We start from the raw sequence: 24645 nt of genomic DNA on the forward strand, positions 1-24645 counted from the left end.
GATCAAATTTCATTTTTGCAGGCTGGTCTGTTTATGTAAAATAGATTTTGAAGCTGCCTGCATTACAGAGATTAATGCACAGAGATTTATATCTTCAAGATAGGTCAACATTTTTGAGAGGACGCTGGGATTCCACAAGGCTTAGCATTTGGAGCTGGTTAGCTTTACATATCTGCGGTCAGTCAGTAGATATAAACTGCGCTTTCATGCTTATAATTGTTATACCCCAGTATTGTTACACGATTAGTAAGTCAGTTTTGAAAAAGACTTGTGAAAGGCTTTAGTACTGTACAAAATGATTCGAGGCCTGAATAAAGGATTACTACAGAATAATTACTGAATAAATGAAAATCTAAGCACAGTAAAAATGTCCAGAAAGCATAAATGCTGTTTTGTGTAGCTATTAGCAGCCTGTCTGGAGGCCAAAACGAACGTGTGTCTCTGAGCTTAGACAGCTGTTCATCAGATTAGATTACTGATTGTGATTCCAAATACATAAGGATTAATTCTGCAAAAAGATCTGAATTAAGGTTGGAATTTCTCTTTACTAATAGACTGTATTCACATTTAAAATGTACAGCAAAGCTCTTCAACAACAGCAATAATAATATTATATATATATCTTTCTATGTAACTACAAACCAGTTACGTAAAACCAGTCAGCTTTGTGTTTTCGAAGCACAACGTGCTTCAAAAAATGTCTTTTTGGGTTTTTTTTTTTTTTTTTGAGGTCCAAATATATATGATGGACTTTTCTTCACAAGCTGGCCATCTTGACTTTGCTCATCAATGTAAACCAAAATGTCTGGAATGTGCTCATTACCTGCAATGACATCACCCACTGGCCTCTTATTGCACCAATCAGAGGACACCGTACTCACTCTTACAATGCAAACAAGGCGCTAACTGGCCTTTCAGCATAATTACAGTGTTATGCACTGAATCACCTATTGTTTAAAATGGAAACCAGAGCAACACGGCTGTCTACCATAGCTGTAAAGTTAGAAAGCATACCGTGCTCCACAAATCCATCTTTAAGTGAACCTAAAAGGAACTTTAGAAGAAGCCGCTGTTTTACTAAGGTACTCAGATATCCTTGAAAGCTCTACGCTGGATCCATTGCGAATCTGGCCACTTCTGCTTCCCAAACCCACGGTTTTGAAGGGCGGCCCCAAATCTCCAAGGTCCACTATCAGTTGTAGGAAGGAAAATAAAACGCTTCCTTGAGTCTTCCTGTGTACTGAGCCCACACTACACTCTACTGCAGGTCTAAACTGTTACTGATTCAGGGGCGGAGAAGGCCTATTCTATTACATACAATATAAACAGAGATAATACCACAATGCAATGAAGAGATTCACATATGGGAAATGATGGACAGAATGCTTTTCATCTGTTTCAACTGGGCGCACCATGTTCAGCGATCGTGAACAGTTCCTCCAGCAAGTACGAACTGGATTCGGAAAGTCAGCTGAAAGTCAGAGGGTGTGGTAGATGCGGTGGGGGAACTCACTGTGTGTTGGTGAGGGGGGGGGTCAGAAAAGGACAAAAAGGATATACCCCCCCCCCCCCCCAACCTCCTCCTTGGAAGAAAAGTACAGTGAAAAAAATAAACTGGCCTTTCTGGTTTTTCAGGAAGTTCCCTCTATGGGGGTCAGTCAAAGCACTATGCTACAAACCCAGATGCTAGTGGTCCCCAGAGAGGATGGAGGGGGCTTTGAGGCAGTTCAAGGTCCGCTCTGTGGAGGAAGGCACGCGTTTGAGCCAAGCCAGATGCCGAGTGGCTACAGAGGAACACTGTGCTGCATTTCATTTGAGGAATGTTAAATGCATTAATGGCCCGGGCTACCTGAAAACGAATACTGCGTGGCGTCCATTTTGGGCGCCGTAAAGCTGCTTCTTGACTGGATTTTTGAATGTTGGTCTCGACAGCTTAGCAGGGGGGTGGGGGTGGTATGCACTGTCATAAAGCAAAAATAAGCTATATCCACGTCTTTGTCATAAAATATAGACGGTGAAAATAATCTGCAACATAACTGTCACCCCAAAGAAGTGCAGGCCTCATACTCTTGTTTATGAAAAAAGAGAAAGACTGACCTATTGCTATGTGCTCTTGCTCTTTCCTGTAGCTATCCAAGTACAAAGACAAATAAGGACCAAATCTGAGGCAAATGTTTATCCCCCTTGGAAAGACTCGCTTAACAAGCCCGTGTAAATCTTCAGTTTAGCTGTTTATCCTGAGGCCAGTTGCTGGAATGCTGGCAAAAGATCCCATCAGAACATGTAAAGTTAGCATTAGTCTTACATGTGTATGCTAACTTTGCACACAATTGAAAGTAATAATGAAGTTTTCTACACTGCAAATGTGCATCATCTTTCATGATTTTGTGTCTGTGGGATTAAATTTAGGTGTGAGCAGGAGCTCATCGGTCTTGGTGTATGTTGTGTGAATAAACGTGCATGTCCATGGTATTTGGATCAATTACCCTTTGAATTGCTAATGTGATCACTGGTGTGTGTGTATATGTGTGTAGCCATAAGTCTTAGTCATTACACTGAGAGAAATACAGACTTAGTGGCAGATTCATTTCAGTGAATGTCTTGTTTTTACTGACAGATGATATGGTCATACATTTTGCTTCAGTAAGGCTTTGTGAAATGCAACCCAGAAGAGAAGGCAGTCTCTTGCTATTGGTTTATGTGTAAAAGAGAGAACCTCTGTCTCTGATCACAGTTGCTCTAAACATTTGACTGACCAAAGGACTGTGGGATCTGCCCAAACCCATGTGTTTGCAAGGGCATATACAGTTCACATCTCGTATCGACAGACCCTGATTGCGACTGTCACTCTACATTATAGTGTTTGTGATTGAGTATGCATTGACGCATTGCATAGTGTTTACCACTTTATCACAACGATTTAAGGGCAGATTATTGGACAGAGCGTATAACTGTCAGTCTCATGGCAGCTGCTGAAGGTAGTTGAACACATATGTTCAAGGTAAGGACAACTCTAATGATCAACAGAAATCAGTTTCTGTAAAATGGTTGTTGAACCAGCTGAGAAAACTGTGAAATTATGATAAATTTTTGCTCCACCTAACTAACGTTTCTAACGTTTCATTACTTTTTACACAGTTTTAAAAAAGCTCTGTAATAAGTCTCAATCATTAGGCATCCTAACATGATAATATCCTCCTGTCTCCTCAATCAGGGCAATGCGTCTGTTTTTTTTAATTAGCAAAGGGTGGGAAAAGCCTCACGTGAACGTTTTAACACAGGCTGTTTGTCTCTGAAAGAAACACCACCCCACAATCTCCACCAGAGTCCTGCTGCACGCCCACAGCATACACGCCCTCGCTCCTCCTGTCACTCACACAGGAAGTGGGAGAGGCGGGACGAAGAAGAAGGAGGGGGCGGATCCGAAGAAGACGACCTCCAGAGGCATTCTCCCCCCGTCCACCACCAGTTCCTCACTCTGGGGGAAGAGTTTCGGGCAGAGGCTGGAGAAACCCACATGTTTCACAAATCATTCCAGGCGCAGAGAGAGAGAGAGAGAGGGGGGGGGGGGGGGGGGGGGGTTAAGCCAGCTGGCTTTTGGGAATCCCCCCTTGGGCTTTGAACGTTCCCAAAGTTTTTCCCGCTCGGAGAACCAGGCGGGAGCATGTGGGTAAGACACCTATTCTCAGCTTCACCCACTCCCTTCGACGAGGCTGGCTCATCGAAATGTTTCACTCTAGAATTTCCAGAATTTCTTGGTGAGCAGTTAAAGAGAGAGAGCTGGTCAGCTTCATGGCATGATGAATAAAACAGGGACTGAATGAGTGAACGTCCAAAAGTGATGAACAGCAGCGTGAGGTTCCTGTGTGCTGTCTCGACACAGTTAGTCAGCACACGCTCACACTCACTCTCCCCGCTTCACATATTATGACACATGGGAAATGAATAAGTCTCTCCTGTCAGAGTGCAGTACGCAAGCCCGGACTACTCGCTCTGACTTCAGCTGGTTAGCCGACACATGGTTTTGCAACAGTGGGGTGACGAGCCCCGTATCATGTTCCCAGGTTCGTCCATGGCACGACCGATCGTTTTTCCGCAACGTCCTCTCGCGACTTGGAGATGACACAGGAAGAAACAACGAGCGAAACGCCGGCTATGGGCCAAGAGTCCGGCCCAGCCCGGCCACTCCCCCCACCGTAGGTCATGTGACAAACTCAAAAAGGAAGTGGCTTAATCAGACCCAGATGTCCGTCTGATTTCAGAGTCGAAACATGTACAGCATCTCTCAGGGCGGAGAGCAAGATGTTGACGCCCTAAAGGAGTCTGATCGTTTGCCCGTCACTGTCTGATTGCGATAGACATGAGATCAGACAGCCACAGGATGTGGCACCCCTAGATACAATGATTCTGCTTGTCTGACGGTCCGATCGCAATACAAGCCAGTTGTTTTAAGGCCACCCCCTCAGTTCAAACACAGAGTCACTTTCGTCTCTTCCTTCATCCCCTGAAGCCATGAAAGCTGGACATGAGTGTTTAAATCTCTCTTCATTTTAAATATAAGAGGAGGTTCCTTGAAACCCAGTGAGATGAGACGGAAGGAGAGAGACGCCCGCTTTCTTCAGGACTTCCTGGATTTGGTTAAAAAATCGATGAAATAAAAGATCTAGAATGCATCGCTTAAGAGTCTAGTGGGAAAAGGATCTGGAGCCAAGATTCACTGTTTCTAATAAACATGCGTTACTTAATAACGACTTTCTTGGCCGAACCATCTGCAGCACCACTCCCAGTCCTGCTCGTACGCGTGGTTAATTGCTAGCTAAACGACCAATTTCTCCTGTTCAAACAAATGATTTTGAACGGAAACGAGCATGAAAAGTCATTTCATGCTACTATTAAGTTGTTCTTAATTGACACGCAAAACAGCAACGCGCTCGTCCCGCTCGCCTAGTGCAGCCGAACGACGTCACTGCTTTTGGGAACAGATGTTCCTCTCTGTGCAGCTCCAGCGTTTCCACTCTGACCCTACACACGTCCGCGGCCGTAGGGGCCCGTGCCTCGAAGGGTCCCGCCCGAGGCGAGCTCCGACAGGTTCCGCCGCTCAAGGTGCATGATGGAAATAACCGGCAGGTGCCAAGGAATGAGCTCACGAAAGCAGGCGCGGCGTTGCATAAAACCGGAACACCGTGTCTGTCCGTGAGCAGCTAGCGTGACCCGAGATGGGTTATATTCACTATTAATCATGCTCCAGTGAGCGCTCATCCAAAATTTAACACATCTGAAAACTTGTCTGATTGCCTCACTTGAAGTCATATTCAGTGCCATGGTGATTGTAAACAACACCCTGCGAGAGCCTGGGAATCACAAAGAAGTGATTAAACTGAGAGAAACCACGGTTCTTAAACTGAGAGAAACCAGCCATTTGGGCACTTTTGGCCGTGCCGAGTTAAAGTGCCAATTCCACCCTCGTTTTTGCATCAGATTCCACACATAGTTCAGGCCAGCCAATATGACAACACAATCTCACGAGCATGCTCGTGCTCTCCACCCTCAAAGCACTCGTGAATCCTCTGAGCTGTGGGTTATTTTCCATGCCAGTGATTACATGAAGCTGTCGCAGAGCCTGTCATAATGCTGAAACAAGAGCCTGTATATTAAAAATTCCAAGCGTCGTGTTTATAATCGGCCTCTACCAAGGCTTAAATTACAGTGTCCCGAGGACAGCAAAGCAGTTAATCTCACAGGCTGGACCCTCTCCAGGTTTAAACCCGGTGGGAAATGTAGTCATTTCCCTGGAAGGTTTCTCCACCTATTGGCTGTGGTGGACACTGGCACTGGTCGCCTCTTTTTCGATCAGCTTGCTTCTTACCTAACTGTGGGAACTCCCTTCAAAGTCAACAGCCTGGATACACTTTCAAATCCGTCTCCAAGTGCTGCAGAAACAAAAAGCTTTGTCGTCACGGTAATACGACCAGCTACGTCCAAGGGAAGATCTATATCTCGTGAGAGAGGCACACGCCGTGGACTTCTTGGGCATTGCCGCATTGTTTGTGCAATCGTATCGAACACCCAGGTCCCTGTTTATGTTCGTGTGGAGATGATTTCTCATTTCCTCCACCTTCTGGTCACTCAGAAGGAATAAACATCAACTGTGCAAACCGTTTGTCCAGTGTTTGCACCCCCCCGGCCCCTTTTCTAACGCTTACTTGTGAGTACTGTTTGGTGCTTTCCTTTAATAAATGCATCTGGGTATGCGAGTCAGCTGACTGCCCGGTTCCATAAGTCCAGTTAGATTTGTAAGATGATCCCAAAGAACCAAGTTCTGCAGTGCAGAGGATTAGAAGCAGGTGAACAGATTCAGGATCAGAACTAACCTCTGCGTTGCACATACACCCATCTCTGTGACTAACATAAACAAGCTTTACATTGTCTTGTGGAATTTCACAAAAACGTAACCTCTGTCCCTGTTACCAAAGTGTTTAGGGAGTGCCAGAATTTGGAATGTTCCAGAAGCCGATTGTACCTAAAGGATATTTTTTTTAGATTTGGATAAACAAGTGTATTTAAATGTCTGTAGTTTTATTGGTGCTGTATCCAGTTTCACCGTAGATTCTGAGATAAACATGTATTTTCAATATCTGAAAAGTATATGGATGGAATGTTTTTTCAGACTCCTTTTGCTCTTATTCTTGGACTCTTGCCATCATTCAGCTGTTAACTTGCCTAGTCAGTACTGCACAAAAGACCAGTGCCCTCTCGCTGCCCTGCAGGAGTTGAGGCCAGAAACAGCCTTTGTGCTCCATGCCACCTTTTGTTTAGCTTGTTTAGTGTGTGTGTGTGTGTGTGTGTGTGTGTGTGTGTGTGTGTGTGTGTGTGCGCGTGTGTGTGTGTGTGTGTGTGTGTGTGTCTGCATGTTTAGCTTTAAGGGAGACAATGCTCAGTAATGTCTTGTAAGGCCTTTTGTGTTTTGTGTTTGTGGTAAAGGATGTCAGAATGTGAGCAACTGGTGATATATCTATTAAATATTACTGGACTTAATCAGATCATATTGACAAATGAAATGACACATCTCTTAATTATGGAGAAGGAAGCTTGCTCTAATAACCAAATTAGTGTTGTTTGTCTTTGGGATGAAGAGAACGCATTAGAGTGAATCAGCTTCCTCCCAACACAGACATACACCTACATACTGCTGAAATGTGTACGATCTTGCACAGGAAGATTTTGTAGGTACCTTTACTTAGCTTCAAACTCTCTTTTAGTAGGGCATAGAACTGGGTTATTCGTAGGATGCAGTGTGTTTTACCACAAAATTCTGTTTGGCCTGTCTCGTAATCCTATTTCAAAGTTAACCTAAGAATAAAGCCTCTTTTGTGAGATGGGTAGTGTGTACTCTGTACAGGTCCCGGCCTTTTTCTTTGGTGAAGCTGAAAGACGCGCGCTTTCTTGCTCTCCCCTTTTCTCTGTCTCTCTCCCTTTCTCTGTTTCTCTCCTTTTCTCTGTCTCTCTCCCTTACTTTGTCCACAGCACAGCTGCCACACACGCACACTGGTTTTCTGGAAAGGTCCGGTTCTCAGTAAGAGGAATTAAAACATGGACTGAGACAGAACACTTTGAACTTATTTTCCAAGGATCTAAGCTAGAAAACTGAACTATTTCTGAGTCCAAAGGGCCCTTTACATGACTGACAAGAGGTAATAAACAATCACCCTGTTTAATTTAACCGTGGTCTAATGATTTCCTCATATTGGATATGTTCTTGCAGGCTCTGCCATTTTGTAGCTTAGGTAGCTTAACAATATGTACAGCTACTGTTTCACAAAATTAACAACAGCACGGTGTCTTGCTTATACCCCGAGGCCTTGAAGTGGAGACGGACAGTCTTCTGCGCTGTGATTTATCTGTAGACTAAACACAGCTCCGTTTCTACAACAGCAGTGCCTTTGTCTGACACTATCTGTCGGTGCGCAGATATTACTAAAAGAAACACGATCTTGGGCTCGGTTCTCCAGCACACACTAGTTCATGCAAAAAGCAGATACCACGTTCCCCCAAGAGGCAACATATGCAGCGAAAAGTACTCGAAGAAGTTCGCCGACCGTCGTACCCACATTTTGCTCCTCTGCGGGGCGATGGTTGGGGCGCTATAGATAACAGCCTCTGCATGTTGTCACTAGTCGGGAAAGCCAGCGATAAGGAGATCCCAGATGCTTATCGCTGCCCGTCTCGGGAAAGGTGGGTAACTAAAGCTGGCCATATCTGGGTCAGGAAGATCACGACGCGTATCAGTTTTGCTTTCGCAACATGTGTTTGACACGCCGTCTTTCCGTCCCCCCACGTATTGTGCAGCAGGCAAAAATAACCAGGACTTGAACCGACACGGTTCAGCGTGTTTTACAACTACAGAACATCCTAAACGCGTGATTTAGAGGAGTGGCACTATTACAATTCACATTACCCAGACACTCTTACCAAACAGACACTTTAATATATATACACAAGTCCACGTTGGCGATGGGGGAGTATTTAACTCGTGCTAGTATCCAGTGGGGGAAATTCAGCTCTTTATTTTGAAGAGCTGAAACGTGGTGTGTCTGTCTGCACAAGGTGGATAGACAGGCCTGAGGTGTCCACTAGAATAAGGTTATCTTACACCTTATGTTACACCTCATCCTATGTTACACCTATAGTGTGAGAAACACACTTGTCCAACACCACCTTTGTGTTCTAGGACAAAAAAATAATTGATTGCATTGACTATATTAAGGTTTCAAGTGTGCACGTGTGTGTGTGTGTGTGTGTGTGTGTCTGTGTGTGTGTGTGTGTGTCTGTGTGTGTGTCTGTGTGTGTGTCTTCATGCACGAGCATGCGTGTGCATGACTGTCAGGTTCTCCTGGCCCAGAACTGTCAGTCTGCCTCTCAATGTTTTGTTTTCTCCAACAATTGCTAAATATACCAAAGAAATGCCAATTTCCACTGAAAATCCACTTTCAAAACTATTCTTGAGAATATGTCTCCACAGTGGACATACAGCTCCAGACCTGTGGGATATCTGGCCATTTTTATTTTATCTCTCCAGTGCTGAAAATGGACAAATCTGAGTCATTCCTTGGTATGTGATCCTGGCAGTGTGTGCACAATAACTAGAGTACACGTTGAGTCAAAGATTTAGCCATGGTCTGTGACTATCTATGGTACATCGAGAGACTAGCTGAAACCCCGTTAAAAGCGGCGCCTTCCAGCATAATTATGCAGCAGCAACAGCAAAAAATGCGAATAGACTGAAACTCAGGAAGGGGGACGGCAGCATCACTGCAAGATGGCACAGCTAAAGAACCACGCGTGAGAACCACACGTGAGAACTACATGTGAGAACCAAACACATGAGAACCACACGCGAGGACCACACGTGAGAACCACACGTGAGAACCAAACGATGAGAACCACACGCGAGGACCACACGTGAGAAGCACACGCGAGAACCAAACACATATGAGAACCACACGTGAGAACCACACATGAGAATCAAACACGTGAGAACCACACGTGAGAACCAAACATGTGAGAACCAAATGCCCGAGAACCACACGTGAGAACCACATGTGAGAAACAAACACATAAGAACCACATGCGAGGACCACATGTGAGAACCACACGTGAGAACCAAACACATGAGAACCACACGTGAGTACCACACGTGAGAACCACACATGAGAACCAAACACGTGAGAACCACACATGAGAACCAAACATGTGAGTACCAAACGCGCGAGAACCACACGTGAGAACCACGCACTCTGGCTTCATCAGTTAACAACAAACGGAAGATTGGATGCTGCACAATGGAAGGTGCTCAGAGCTGCTCACATGTTGCACAACTAATGAGATGTGAAGGTTGTGCTGGGAAAGTTGGGTTTTTCCAGACTGGATTCCAAGGTCTCTTTCCACCACAGTGGTCCACTTGATCATGGAAAGGTTATAATGCCCATGACGCTCACTGCTACCGGGAACTATTTTAAGTTTCAGGGGACCTTTGCATTCACAGGTTTCCAAACAAATGGTGAATGCAACTGTCCAGGGTTGTTTGACCTGTCATGGAGAATAAAAGTTAAACGTTTCAGCGTTTTAGTTATCAGAAAAAAAAACAGCAGAAAAAAAACTGAAGAAATATTAGATTGTACAAGCATAACAGGAAAGACAATAATTTAATATCTAGACAACAAGCAAAAATGAAAAACAAAATGGTCCATAGTCTATAATACAGAGCAGACAGATTGCTCAAGAGAATAATGGTGTCCTGTCCTAAATGGATTCTGGCCATTTCCGTCCCACTCAATGTCATTTCATAGTGGCCATACTGTTAGAGGTGCTTCATTACTGCAAATGGCAAGAACAGCTTGGAATGCGACACCCTGGTGATTGAGTCACGCTCTCAGCACAGGGCAGAAGTACTAAAACTTCACTGCTCCGCGTCAATTAAAGAGCCCTCAATATCATAAGGGGGGGTGGTTGGGGGGGGGCAAGACTCATTCTGCCAGTGCTCCCAAATGAATCTGCAGGTGTGTCTCCTCTCCAGATGTGGGGCTGGCAAGTCCAACGATAGGGAAGAGGTACTGGTCAGGGCGGTTTCGCCAACACTCTGTGACGGGGCGGCGATAACAGCCATGCCGGTGGAAGGTTCCGGCACACCCCCGAGGGAGGGCTCCGGTAACGAAATCTGAAGGAGTGCCTCGGACGAACGGCGGAACAGTAGGTGTGGCGTAGGAGGAGGAAGGGTTGGGAGAGGAGGCCACGCAGGGAGGAAAATGGAGTTGACGAAGGGGCATAAAGTTAAAAGATATCACGGATGAGAGAGCCGGGCGAAGGAAAATGACGGCGGGGGTGTGCAAACGGTGTAGGTGTTTTTCAGGAGACAGGGAGATATCCAGTGGAAGAGAGTGAGAAAGAAACACAGAGAGAGAGAGAGAGTGGTGGGCTGAGGGGCTCTTAACACACTCCTCTTTTCAAGGTCTTCCGTTTATCTCTCCAGATAAAGTGCAGTCTTCCTATTGTTTGCATCGGGCCGACTGTAGTTTGTTCGGAGGCCAAGACTGACACGATGTGGCACACGCCGGCTTGATAACCTCTGTTTACACAGTGGGCAGATGCTCGAGTGCATAGCCAAATTCTGTAAACAAATGATTTGAGGCCCACAAATCAACAAGAGTATTCTAAGCGAGCGGAGCTGACTCCTGAGGGATGACGCTAAAACTAGCCGTTAATCCCACAGTTATCTTACAAAAAGCAGTCAACAATTAACTCCGTAACACACAGATGACATGTTAAACATGTACTCCAACAGACAGTAGACTTGGGACTTCGTTTTGAGGGCCGCGGGCTAAAACGTGGCCAGACCATCCCTCTGTGACCATTTTGATTATGTCAGTAGTTATTTAGCTCACAAAGATGCGCGGCTTAATTTGGCAAACGGGCGTCGAAGCCGCACAGTCACGGAAAGGCAGCGCTGACCACTGTTAAATCGTTAAACAGATGAAAAAAAACCCCGCCTGCCCTAATGCACTGCTGTTAGATGCATAAACGCTCCAGATGGACGGACTTGGACCCAACAACTGATTACTTTCTGCAACGCTCTTCCGTTTTGGAACCGTTCCTGTCCCGTTTCCTGCAGAGGGAACGGGAACGGCGCTCAAAAAGCGTGTCATAGAATCCGACCTTCATCGTGCAGAGGGGAGCACTAAAAGTCTGATGGGTTCCCCATGCATGGCGTCAGCGAGAAAATGAATTCAGGTCCCTCGAGGGCGACAGCGGCAAGACTAGAACCTCTTTCACCATTACTGTCGGAAATGAGAAGATGGCTGATGGCTTTTCAATCTAGAAGGAGATAGCAGACCTCTGCGGAGTAAAACTTGATTATCGTCCACTGATCTTCCGCTAAATGTCGGATTGGGAACATAAATTGTTAAGAGGAAATGTCTGTGAAGCTAGTTTGAACCACACACACACACACACACACACACAAGGTGGTAAAATGACTCTCTCTGACAGCCCACCGGAATCCTACATGCTGTCTGTAGCTTTCAATTTCGACATCATTTATATTTTGCACAATATCACATTCATTAATGCATGCAGCAGCACCAACCTGGTCTTAGGCTGCATTTATGCTGCCACTGGAAAGTCTGCACTGAGACTCTTTTTTTAGTGAAGAATTAGGCTCCCAGGAAAGCAGTCTGTTTTTATAAGAACTGCTGACAAACTCAGAAATTCATCTTTTGACAAATTAGGAGCTTTGGCCTTGGTTTCACAGGTAGGCAGTTTTTTTATATATATATTCACAAGATGCTAGCTTTGGCTAGAGAGTCCGGGTGTTCTTGTATAATGAGCGTGTGAGGGACAAATCATGCATAACAGAAACATCTGCCTCCGACCAGGACCAGAGCAAAGAAAGGAAGAAAAAAAACGAATAAAAAAGAAAGAAAGAACAACTCATCAACCGCCCGACTGCCAGGATCCCGACGGAGCTGCAGTCCGCACCGGCGCACGCAGGAAACACGGCAGTAACAATGACTGCATTAATGTAAATGAAGGTCGTGGGTTTCGCTGGTGCGGCCGGCGTAGTGAAGCCCCTCGCACGAGCCTCATGCGGGGCCGCCTCTCATCTTTATAAGCAAGCGCCTAGCGCACGCTGCCTGTTTGGTTTAGCTGTACCGAAATATTTGGAAGAGCTGTCTTTAAGCTCACAAACACCAGATTTGTTATGATTCGTTGCACACCGGTCCAACCGGAGGCTCGTTGAGACAGGCTTTCGACGGATTCAGTTGCGCTAATGCTCACCAATGGCTTCATGACACATACTGACCTCACACTGAATAAAGCTGACCAGATCTCATTTACAAATCAATGCCACTCTAAGGAACTTTGCCAACTACACCTACTACATGTGAATGGCAAAATGTTTAAAACAAGAAGGTTGTTAATCCATCCACTGCAGATTTTACTGACAACAGCACACCACGGGATCGCCAGGGCTGTAGAGGCGCTGCATAATGGGTCTGGGTTGAAAGCTCGGTTTCGGGAAAAGCCTGACATGCTGACATTGGCATTCCAGAGGTCCAGCAAGCCAAAGTCGGATCCGTCCGGCCCGCCTAAACAAACGAATAGGCACCACACACAGAGTATGGGAAAGGGGGGAGGGGGGAGAGGACTCTCCATCAGTGCACCTCGACCCTAAAACAACAAGGCCCCGATAACCGAGATCAGTTATGAAAAAGCCGGGACGTGGCGCTTCTCAGAGGGAGATAAAACGGGCCACGTCGGCCAAGGTTTATCCGAAGAGCCGAAAGAATACCGAAGCAAGACTAAACAGGGCGCAGAGCTTTCCGATAGCGACCCCCCGTGCTCCTGACCTTCCGTGGCGAACGGAGCAGCAAGTGCAAATCTACAGGGACCCGGTCTGACCTCTGTGGAAGAACAGACACACCTGACCTGTTTGTTCTGCCCTGGTATGGCACCCCTCTGAGGACACATCACACTGGCACTCTGGAGGAGACCAAACAAAGCGGGCACGTGTTGTTTTTAATTAACCGTGTGGCTGTCGGGTTTTGAGTGTCGTCGTCTTTTTCTGGTTAACCAATCGCTTGCTCCCTGTTCCTTGAAGAACACAGTTTAAATGAGTCTTGTCGTGTGGGGAACCATTGTGGGCTGGTCAATACACATAGAATTGGGGCTGTATTGAAACATTTGCCGCTGTGTGGGCAAAGACCCAGAGAGAAACATAAATATTATTTTAAAAATTATAACAAAAATTTGGCACAAAGTTTATGCTCAATGCATTCTTTTGGTGGATAATTATGTATTGCCTTCCATTTTTATGTGTGTGGTCTGGTTTTCCCTCTGTCTGTACTCATATCATCACATGGGTCCTTTAGAAGCCCTTTAGAATGAATTAACAAAAACTTCTTACATCTTGCTTGTGGAAAGACAGCCTTTCATCGCCGATCCTACCTGACAAAACTGGGAGGAATACTGCAAAACAAACACTGAATCACAGTAAGCAATTTGGAAGCGTTTACCATAAAGCAATCTAAAGGCAGTGCCTGTCCTGGCTTGAATTTAATTCTGCATCAGAGTGTGTCCAAAGGAACAAGCAGACTGTAATAAACTGATTTGTGTGTGTCCCATCTGTCGTGATTGGCACAAGCCACTGTTTACAGAGAGGGCACCCCATAGTTGACCCAGCTAACACGCTGAATTATTGAGACTTTGTAAATAAACACTCAGCAGTAAACACAACTGCATAATTGCAGTAAATAGACCAATTAACACTATATTAACCGTTTATTCCGTTAGTTTGCTTCACGACAATGTTAGGCTTAGCAGGATTCAAAAGTCAAGCACATTTTGGATACAAAAGGCTTGAATTCAAATTCAGACATTTAGATGTAGTTCAAGGCTCACCAACCACAAATTTGAAAATAGTTAATAAAAAGTACAAATATGAATTACAATTTAAATGCTACATTAATTTTTTTTTTTTATAAAATAACGTAAAACTCCTAAGTGCAGTTTGGGTGGGCTGTATAGCCCATGTGAGGTGTCCACCTGGCTCTATTACCAAGTCTCACAATCGTCACACACAGAACTGCTTTCTACATTTTTAGAAACGTTTCATCCTTGGAGAGCAAACCCTCACACATTTCATTTAGCCTGTAGAAAGTAAAAAGTGCAAACTGGGGAACCATTGTATCTACGTTTCTTTCAGCAGTCCTGTGTGGGACAGGCAGAAACTTCCGCAGTTTTCCCACGCTGAACGCGGTTTCACAAGACTGCACATCTCCAAGGAACGCCAGACACCGCTATGGCATGTCCGACATTCCCCTCCAAGTCTACGTGCGCCAGACAGCTCCAGTCTACCGTGAACACGGGCTCCTACGACCAGACGCGCTTCTCTAACCCTAGAAGTCCCCGCAAACATTCAAACAACAGCATAACATCGCACACTACTTTGAAAACATCCATACCTTTCTTTTCCGGCGTTGCGCACAAGCCAAAGTAAATGAGAACTGCAAAAATGAATCCGGCTTCAGTTAAGCTTGCCATTTCGTTTCTTTGACTCTTTTCAACTAGTTTCACGAGAGATTATTTGGTTGCTACATAATTATATGGCTTCTTAGTGAGCATAGTTTAAAGTTTGTCGCGCCAGGTTGGTTTAGGTCTTGAAACCCGTCTCGCCTTAAAACTTTGACAGCTCCTTCTTGGCTTTCGCAAATCGCAGCAAGTGAGAGTAACCCTCTCTCTCTCTCTCTCTCTCTCTCTCTCTCTCTCTCTCTCTCTCTCTCTTCTCTGTGTGACGTCAATAGGAGGGAGGGAGACAAAAGAAGAGAAAAGGTAGACCAGCACAGCCGGTACGGTACTGCCGGTAAGTGGCCGAATTCCTCCCGAGATTGGGAACTGGTGACTTTAAAAAGGCGAAGCGCTCATATTCTCCAAATGTGTGTGTTGTGAAAGCACCACAGTCTGCCGTGTTAACTTGACACCTTCATTGGATTAACACTTTTCTACGGCCTTCCGATTCGTTTAGGCTGTACCAACGCATTTGCTGTTGGAGCGTTTTAACTGGATTGTCACGTTTGTGCGTGAACTGCTCGAGAAACGTGGCACTGCTGGTTTAGGCGCTCACGGTTGCCAAGCAGTGATTCAGGGACGGAAGAATCCCCGTAAAGGGGCGCGCGACAGCCACAGCGCAAACTTCCTGCGCTATGACACTTGCTCTAAGTTTGGCTGTTTAGCGGAGTCTGGTGAATAATGTATGTAAAGTAGTATTGTGTGCCTTTGTGTCATCCTTTTATGTATTTATACATCTTCATCCGACATATCCATCCAACGATGTCAAGTTACACACTTTGATACACTTTGCTGTCTTCTAGTCTAATGGAAATTCCAAAATAAAAATTTCTAATAGAAAAAAAACAACCAGTTCTAAAAAACTGATTGACAATAACATACATTAAGGGATATATTCATTTTCTATCTATCTATCTATCTATCTATCTATCTATCTATCTATCTATCTATCTATCTATCTATCTATCTATCTATCTATCTATTCTCTCTCTCTCCCTCTCTCTCTTTATATATATATATATATATATATATATATATATATATATATATATATATATATATATATATATATATATATATATATGGAATGGGACAGTGTGTTGTTATTTTACTACTTTGCTCAGGATGTTTACTGCTTACTATTTTTAGAACGGCTGTGCAGAATAAATATATGATAATGTTAGTAAATATTCCTTTTAATAAAACTGTAAAAAAAAAAAAAAAAAAAAAAAAACAGACTGAAACTTTCCACATCATTGAGTTTTTTGGCTACAGGCCCTATGTCATATCAGACCAAGGCTCAGGTCCTCAAACGTTTCACAATATGGTTTTACCAGCTTTCTCATTCCAAGAAGATACCTGAGCAAACGGTACCACCATTGGTTGTGAAATAATGTTATTCATCAAACATCCTGGGCTCAAGTCATTGAATATCCACTGGTAATTCACATGAAAAAGGAAGGACTAAAATGTTTTTACTGGTAAAGTTCAATTGCTCAATAACATGTTTATAATACCTGTATACGGGCACAATTACAGTCTTGTGTGTCAGTGTGTACATAGAACAAGCAGTCTATTTGTTTGTTTGTTTAGATTTGATTTAATGTAATTAAATTTATTCATTTCGTGAAATTACCCCTGTGGTCAGGGAGCACAAGTGTGTGTTTACTCTAGCGTGTTACAGTGTAAACACACATGGTTTTCTCACAATAATGCCGTTCAGGGCTCTGATGGTACGTAACCTGTAACACAGCAATGGTGCGCATTAATTTGTGGGTGTTCCACAGTGGTCATTACGGAAAGCCAAGCAGGACACAAATCTTGATAATGCCTCCAGCTAGACTGTGCGGGGACACGGATGAAGGACCTCATATTTCTCCAGTCATTTCTATGAGTTGTTATTGCATTACGGGAAACATATGCCTCAGTCGGTGGCACTAGCACAAGATATGAGGTTTCGATGGGTTCGGACCAGTGACTGATAGCTACCGCACATGTGCAGTATAGCAGGAACGGTTAAAAGGCATGCGGCTCTGAAAGTTAAAGGTATAGTTTGGGTTTTTGGAGCGATGAGGAGGTGGTGCCGAAACAGGGATTTGGGAAACAACGAAGGCAGCTTTTCGGGGGCATGTTGTCCTTAACAACATCCTCGGCTAACTCCAAAGTGCTGGAGAACCAGCCACTGATGTACTGACAACCCTCATGGAAAATGTCACAGTCATTTAGTTGCTTCACAGTCTGTGGACGGGAGAGTTTTTATTGTATTTCTTTGCCTCTCTGTTCACATTCCAAATGTGTTTGGAAGTTGAACTTCCCAAAAAAGGCATCAAATAGATGTTTCAAGACACAGTGGGTTCAAACTAGACATTTGATATAATATAGCTTTAAATACCCTATTAGGTCACAATGACATTAGCAAATTTCCCTCACAAGTTCTAACGAATAATAATTTTGTGACGTAACATACTAATTGGCAGGATTCCAGGCAACCAGGAAATGGAAAATATGAAGACATCACAGGTATGAATCTGTGAAGGTTACTGATGTTGACGACTGATTCCTGAATGACTTCAGTGTATGAGTAATGAGAATGTGAAAGAAAAAAAAAACAAAACAACTTGTCCAAGTTGGACATGTTTCAGAACAGCTGTTAACACGAGGTTTTTGTGCCATAATAACAAATATGTGCTATCATATCCCAAACAGATTTTCACTGTGGAACATAACAGCAGAGGTTTGAACAATGGTCCTCCATCATAGACCGTTCTCTTTCCAGCAAGATCAGAGATCAGAGAAGAAACATGTGCACATCTAGAATTTGAAAAGATTATAATCTTATTATAATCCCAGCTGTGTGAGATCTGCTCTACTGCGAGGCTCCCTCCCCGCCCATCCCCCGCCGAACTGGGCCCTGCGCTGATCCTGGCCTGTGGCTGTCTTCTGCTTAGCTCTCTGCGCTAAAAGAAAGGATGTGTGAAGGAAGGAAGGTTGGTGGATGAGTGGGATAACAGCGGAACGATAGATAGATGCTACACCACAACCCAAACACCTGGGACACGCCCAGAAGATAGTGGATGACTGTATGAACAGCGTAATGCACACATGCAGCCCCTCCACAAGAAAACAAAACAACCCCACAAACAAACACACGGACGCATGCATGACACACACACACACACACACACACACACACACACACACACACACACACACACACACACATATGTTGCAGGGTTCAAGAGACAGTTCAAGGGTGCCATCTGGGCGTGCTGAATTATTCAGTCCTATGGGGTTGATGGTCCAGCATTTTTCGATCACAAAAACAGCATCCTTCTCTGACCTAAACAACAATCCATCGACGTACAAAAGATTCCGGGGCTGCCCCCTCGCACGTTTACGACACAAACGTCGGCGGCCGAGTCCGCCGTCGGGCGAGGATTGGAAGTAATTAAGTTGTTTGTTGATGCAGAAGGAATGGAGTGCGATTCGCCGGCGCGAGAGGCGTCTTAGACACAAGCGGCATGCTTTGATCTCGCATGACAGAGTCCAGCTGGTCAGCTGGGGAGGCTTCCAAAAACACAAGGAAGAGACTGTCACTACTGTAGCGCACTGGGACCGGGTTCACAAGTCCGTGCACAAGTCTCGTGTGCCCCCCCCCCCCTTTTTTTTTTAAACATTGGGAACACGTGATTAATTATTTGCTGTTTCGTTTTGCCTCACAAATTCACCTGCAGTCGTGTTGCATGTTTCTAGGCAGGTTTTAGCTAATAGAGTTGCAAAAGAGGCTTTGGCGACGCCAGGGGCCCTTAAGTACTTACGGCTTACTCTACAAAATGATGTGTCATAAGCCAGATGCGTCATAACAACCAGCAAGTATTTGTTTTGCATTATAGGGCCAATATGTAAATGGAAACGGCGGTGGTTGAGGTAAAGCGCATCGCACTGGTAATAGTGATCTTTCAGATCACGTGACTGTTCGATCGTGTTATGAAATAATCTGAAGAGAAGCGAGAGACGTTCTGTATTCTGCACACTTGATTTAATCATTTCAGATGCAAAGTTACTCAACAGGCCCGATGACTGTTGCCAAGACACACTTGCCCGAGCGTGCATGTCGTCATGGTTTCTGTCCTGGCTAAACAGTAAATACTCCGGAGCGCAGCTTAAGAAACTCAGAGTGTAGTTCTGAGATCCAGAGTTTAGGTCATGACATATTCGGTGCCCTAAAATGACCTCCAATCACGTATTCCTTCTGAACACGATGTTCTGTCTTTACTCCGTGGGTGTGACGACCTTACACCCAAAAGATGCGAACTGCAAAACACTCACGAGTGTGTTGTGACATGTGAATAAATAAATTAAAGCATGAACGAAATCCAGCAGAAGAGCAACATATCGCGGTAAATTAGAATGTCATTCAAATTGTAGCCGAAAGGGAAAATCGTCCTTAAAATTGCCCGGTGCCTGGTGCTCGATCTCGCCGCTGATATCAAAATTGAAATGTGCATGAGCCCCCCCCCCCCCCTTCCCCCTGCCTGGCGCGTGCTCTCGCCGTGCGAAAATGAAAACCTTGGGCTTGTATCAAAATTGCTCGTTATTAATAGCGTGAGTAGCGCGAGCATCTATGGTCTTCGTTCTCATCTCTCCTGTTCAATGTGTGAAACGGATTAATTCGTGTTCCCATGAAGTAGGCGCGGAAGAGCTCGGAGGTATAATTGATTGCCCCCCTCTCTGCTGTAATTGGTGTTGCTTGTATAGTTTTAATCCGCACTCTGGGCCTAAAGCTTTGATCGCAGTATTTCTTGTTCTTTTAAAGTCCCCGAACACAGCTCTGCAGTTTCATGCTGTTTATCAATTGTTCTTGGGAAACTAGCGCTATATCATTAATACCTTTGCTGTAGATAATTCACAAAACTGTATTTTTAATGCACATGTTAATGGCTGGCCTCTATTCTCAGGGATCTACAACAAATGAATAAAAACACGAATGTCTGCTGATTATAAACTGATTATATGACTCTTTTGATCATATTTACACAATATGAACCTGGTGCCAACAGTGGAAGGCCAATGCCATCATCTACATCTTGCGAGCCTGTAGAGTGAAGCATATTGTACGGGTTATGTCCTGTAGATCTAATCTCAGATCTAATCAAGCGATCTATATAGATGACAAGCTGTCATTTCAATTAACGTAATGGCTCGTATATCGCTCGTATGTCACGCTTCCTATCGCGGTTTGCATATGTATTCCAGTATCGCAGCCGTCGTGTTTCATGGGGCTCGACCCCGTGACCTTGGTGTTGCTAGCGCCTTGCTCAGTATTCACTTCAATTCTGATAGTGATAAGCCTCATGCATTCAATGATATGTCATATATTAAAAGCAAACATAAAGACTGCTTTATCTTGGCCAACATTATTTTGTATATTATTATATTACATGAACTTTACATGTAGCCTATTTGAAAATAGGTTTGCCAGCTTTGGCTGTGAAAATAAGGCTGCATATTTTGCACACACACACTCACACACACACACACACACACACACACACACGTACATGTGCACACATAACACCTACACACACTTACGTATGCATACACTCAAGCATGCATGCAGACACACACCATACATTTACACACACTCCCTTACTCTTAGCAGATCTACACACATATTTCACTTGTGCACAAGGCTGATTTAGCACAAAGGCATTTTTTTTACAGATTTGGAATTTGTATTGAACTGAACTGAATTATATTGCCTTACCGTGGTAAATGAATTATTGGATTCTCATAGTCTGTTGCCTATTACTGTATCATGTTTAAAATTTTATATTTTTCACATTATGTTAAAGCTTCAGGCAAGTTACATGGTAAACAAACCTCAGGATTTATATGGATTCTTGAATAAATAAATGTTTCTACTGAATAGAACCAAATCAATTAATGAATTACAGTAATTAACTGAGATCTATAGTCCAACGTCCAACTTACCGTAATATTCTATTATATATATATATATATATATATATATATATATATATATATATATATATATATATATATATATATATATATATATTATATATTATATATATATATATATAATTGATTCATTTTATCTTCAAAGTCTGCCCTTCGATGTGATCTACCGCTCTTCTCTTTGCCTTTCGGCCAGTGAAACACCACCATCTCGCGGTGATTGTGATCTCCGGGAATATGAGTAAGACTACAATGGGAAATTATTAAAAAGTTATGATGGATGACAACTTTGTTAACAGGTTGTTAATATTCCACATCCGGCCTCATATCTTACATCACACTGATTTATTGTTTCGTGAAATAGGGCAGTGAAGCACTCCATGGCAATAAACATGCTGCTAATTTGCATAACCAATTTACTCGAATGGTTAAAAATAGCGCGTGTCAATACGTGTCCATCAAGGAAACACGTCTCCTGTCCCTCCTATTTATGAATTGACAGATTCAGAATGGAAGCCCTGAACGCTGCGAAAGGGGGAGTGGTGCCAATCGGATGAGAGAGATTGTAGAGGATCACAGCGCAGGCGCCGAACCAGCGTTATCACCAACGCTCACGCCAAGGGATGCTGGTACATAGAGAAAGCCAGCCTGCCCGCTGCGAGGTGACTGTCCAAAGCAAGAGCGATGTGTCAAAATAGCGGCGCATCTCACATCCTGTTAGGAATGTGTCTGAGCAGTAAGATTCCATCAGAACTATTTGCAGACGCTCTTCTCTCGCGCGCGGGTCGCTCTATCCTGGTCCAAAATGCCACTCGCTTAGCACATCTGACGCACGCGGATTGAAAAAAAAAGTCGTCCTTGATTTGGGAACAACCATTTAATCCACAAACATGAACCTTGCGTTTTTGCCAGAAAGACGAAGACTGGAATATTTATTCGGAGGACTGCTATGGCTACATTTGTCATTTTGGATGGTGTCTTCAGTCGGAGAAGATGATTTCAGTGCCGAGGTAAGACTGGCCCAGCGTAATGATTCTTCTCAGCATCTCCTGGTCATTTTATCAATATAATGTTAAAGCGGAATTGTATTTCAGTTCCCCCTACGGGAATACACAGCGTAGCGATGACTTCTAGATAAAGACCACATTTTTGTTCATCATCGCCTAATTCTCTGAATTATCTGTCAAGGAATTCGAAGCTACCGTCAGGGCACAGAGGACAACATCTATTTCTATTTCTATTCTATTCTATATTGTCCCCCCCCCCCCACTCCCAACCCCAGTCGGCTGCAGAACGCTCTACACTAAGCAAACGGTACTGCCACATAAATAAAGCTATGTTAAAGCTATATAAGCTACTGCTCAAACTTGAGGGCTGCAACCTAACATTAAAGCAAGGGCTATACATCTGCTATAACCGGTATACGTTTACAGTCCTGGCTAGAGTGTGTGTGTGTGTGTGTGTGGGGGGGGGGGAACAGGTGTGAGTGCTGTGATGTGAATGCTCCCTCATTCATTCCTGTAGTGTACTGTCATACAACCCAGTATTTTTTTCCTCTCTTTTTTTTGAGACATGCAAATCGATAGCTGGATTTAAACGGGAATAAGGCTCCTTATAGGCCCCTGACCCAGTGCTGCAGTGATACATGTGTGCCATGTACAGAATTAAGGAGTTCCCCGTGTTACATAACCTGCCCGGTTCCTCTGTCCTATTTTACTTGGGGGCCAGTACGGGCCCGACTGTGATGCTAAGCACTGCAGGGGCTGCTGTGCGAGAATTTGGCGTCCTCTCTCGTGGGCTGGCGGGGAGATGGCGGCAGAGGGCGTTATAGCGGGGGTAGGCATGCATAATTAACAGGCAGCCCCCTGCATCTGCTCCGTGCCACCTATGAAGCTCTGCTGTCCTGTCTTGTTCTATAATGGTAGAGTTACCGCCGCCGAATCAGGAGTGCACAAGTCAGAGGATTACAATATGTGTATGTGCGTGTATGTGTGTGTATAACGGTTATGAGGATTCAGTGTTCCCTTATTGACATTTAAATAACATAACATGACACTGGTAGGCCCTACTGAAGACAAATACTCCTCTTGTTTACACAAAATGGAGCTTTTTAAAACAGCCAAATCGCTTCCTATTGGATACCTACACCGAGGGGCGGGAGCTTCCCTGCACTGGCTTCCTGTGAATTCTAGAATTAAATTTAAAGTTCTTTTATTTGTTTAAGAATCCCTGAACGGCCTGGCCCCTTCTTGTCTTACTGGGCTTTTAACATCATGCACATTTCTCTGAGTATGACTGTTATTAATCCAATGTAAATGTACAGCACTTTGGTAAACAGCCTTTAAATGTGATCTATGAAGAAATAAATAAAGTGAAATTTTAAGAAAGAATAGCGAGTCCAGCTATAGACACAGTTTCGGTAGACCATTACAAGTAAGTATTAAGAGATCCGGGCTCCATCTGTGTAGGTGTCTCACAACATACCATCCCTGTTCTCACAAGTACACTCGTCATTACACGCATGTTCGTATGACGAGTGGCTGTGGAGCACCCACACCGTGTGTCTCCGTGGATACAGAACGGTTCCTGTTTCCCGGTCCGCTCTTGTCTGGTCCTTGCGCCAAAAAGCCAATCAATGGAGTCAGCTTTGGGGGAAGGTGGGGTTGTTAAGGAAGAGGCGGGGGGGGGGGGGGGGGGGGTTGTTAAGGAAGAGGCAGGGGGGGGGGGTGGTGGTTAAGGAAGGGGAGGGGGTAATAGAGTAGCAAAAATGTGAGTGCTGCCTTTTTTCAGCTAAAACAATCCTTAGCACTCCTGCACTTCCTCTAGTGGGGGGTCGAGTGTTGCTGACGTCCACATCTCCCACCCTTCGTCCGTTTGGAGGGACTGTGGCTCGTCCAGGGGTCACCGCCAAAGCCCGCAGATCGTGGCGAGCTAAAGACTCACAACTTGAGCCGAAACAGTTTATCTAAGCAGCTTCTGGAGCAGCACACACCCAGTAGATGTGTACCAATTAATCCCTTCTCACCAGGACTCATCCCCCCCCCCCCCCCACTCACTCTCAGAAAAGCCAAATGTCCTGATTTATTTGCATTGTAAGTCGTGTGTGTGATTTGTTGTGTTTTTGTAAGGTACATCATCTCTCCCCGCACTGGAATAATGAAATTACTAAAGGTTTCTCAGACACGGACACATTAAAATGACCACAGGGACTCATCCTACATAAAAGAACGTGCACACACACATCCCTACATGCATAAACATATATCATAGATGCACACAGCTAAACATAACTATGTCAACTGAAAGCCTCAGTACAGCAGTACACAGTTTTATGGGGGCTCTGGTTGAACCACCCCCTCCTTGAGCACAGCCTTCTCACAGCTATTCCTGGCTGAAGCGGACTCTCACCTGCAGAGCTATGCACCTTCACCTTACACATTCACACACACACACACACACACACACACACACACACACACACACACAGTCCCTCCAAACGGACGGAAGGTGGGAGATGTGGACGTCAGCAATTCGGCCTCCCGC

At 44.5% G+C, this 24645-nt stretch overlaps 2 protein-coding genes across 3 annotated transcripts in view; one reads left to right on the top strand and one right to left on the bottom strand.

The window, feature by feature from the left end:
- Window positions 1-15296, bottom strand: part of egfra (epidermal growth factor receptor a (erythroblastic leukemia viral (v-erb-b) oncogene homolog, avian)) — a 37729-nt gene extending 22433 nt beyond the window's left edge. The window contains exon 1 of the mRNA XM_076982098.1: window positions 15018-15296. Within this exon, the coding sequence (XP_076838213.1) occupies window positions 15018-15096 (79 nt within the window). The 5' untranslated portion in view covers window positions 15097-15296. The remainder of the gene's footprint in view (window positions 1-15017) is intronic.
- Window positions 15297-21705: 6409 nt separating this feature from the next.
- Window positions 21706-24645, top strand: part of mmp16b (matrix metallopeptidase 16b (membrane-inserted)) — a 33202-nt gene continuing 30262 nt past the window's right edge. For both annotated transcript variants that reach the window (XM_076981453.1, XM_076981454.1), the window contains exon 1: window positions 21706-22112. In XM_076981453.1, coding sequence (XP_076837568.1) covers window positions 21993-22112 — 120 coding nt within the window. In that variant the 5' untranslated portion in view covers window positions 21706-21992. The remainder of the gene's footprint in view (window positions 22113-24645) is intronic.

Source organism: Brachyhypopomus gauderio, chromosome 19 (genome assembly GCF_052324685.1).
Source record: "Brachyhypopomus gauderio isolate BG-103 chromosome 19, BGAUD_0.2, whole genome shotgun sequence".
NCBI lineage: Eukaryota > Metazoa > Chordata > Actinopteri > Gymnotiformes > Hypopomidae > Brachyhypopomus > Brachyhypopomus gauderio.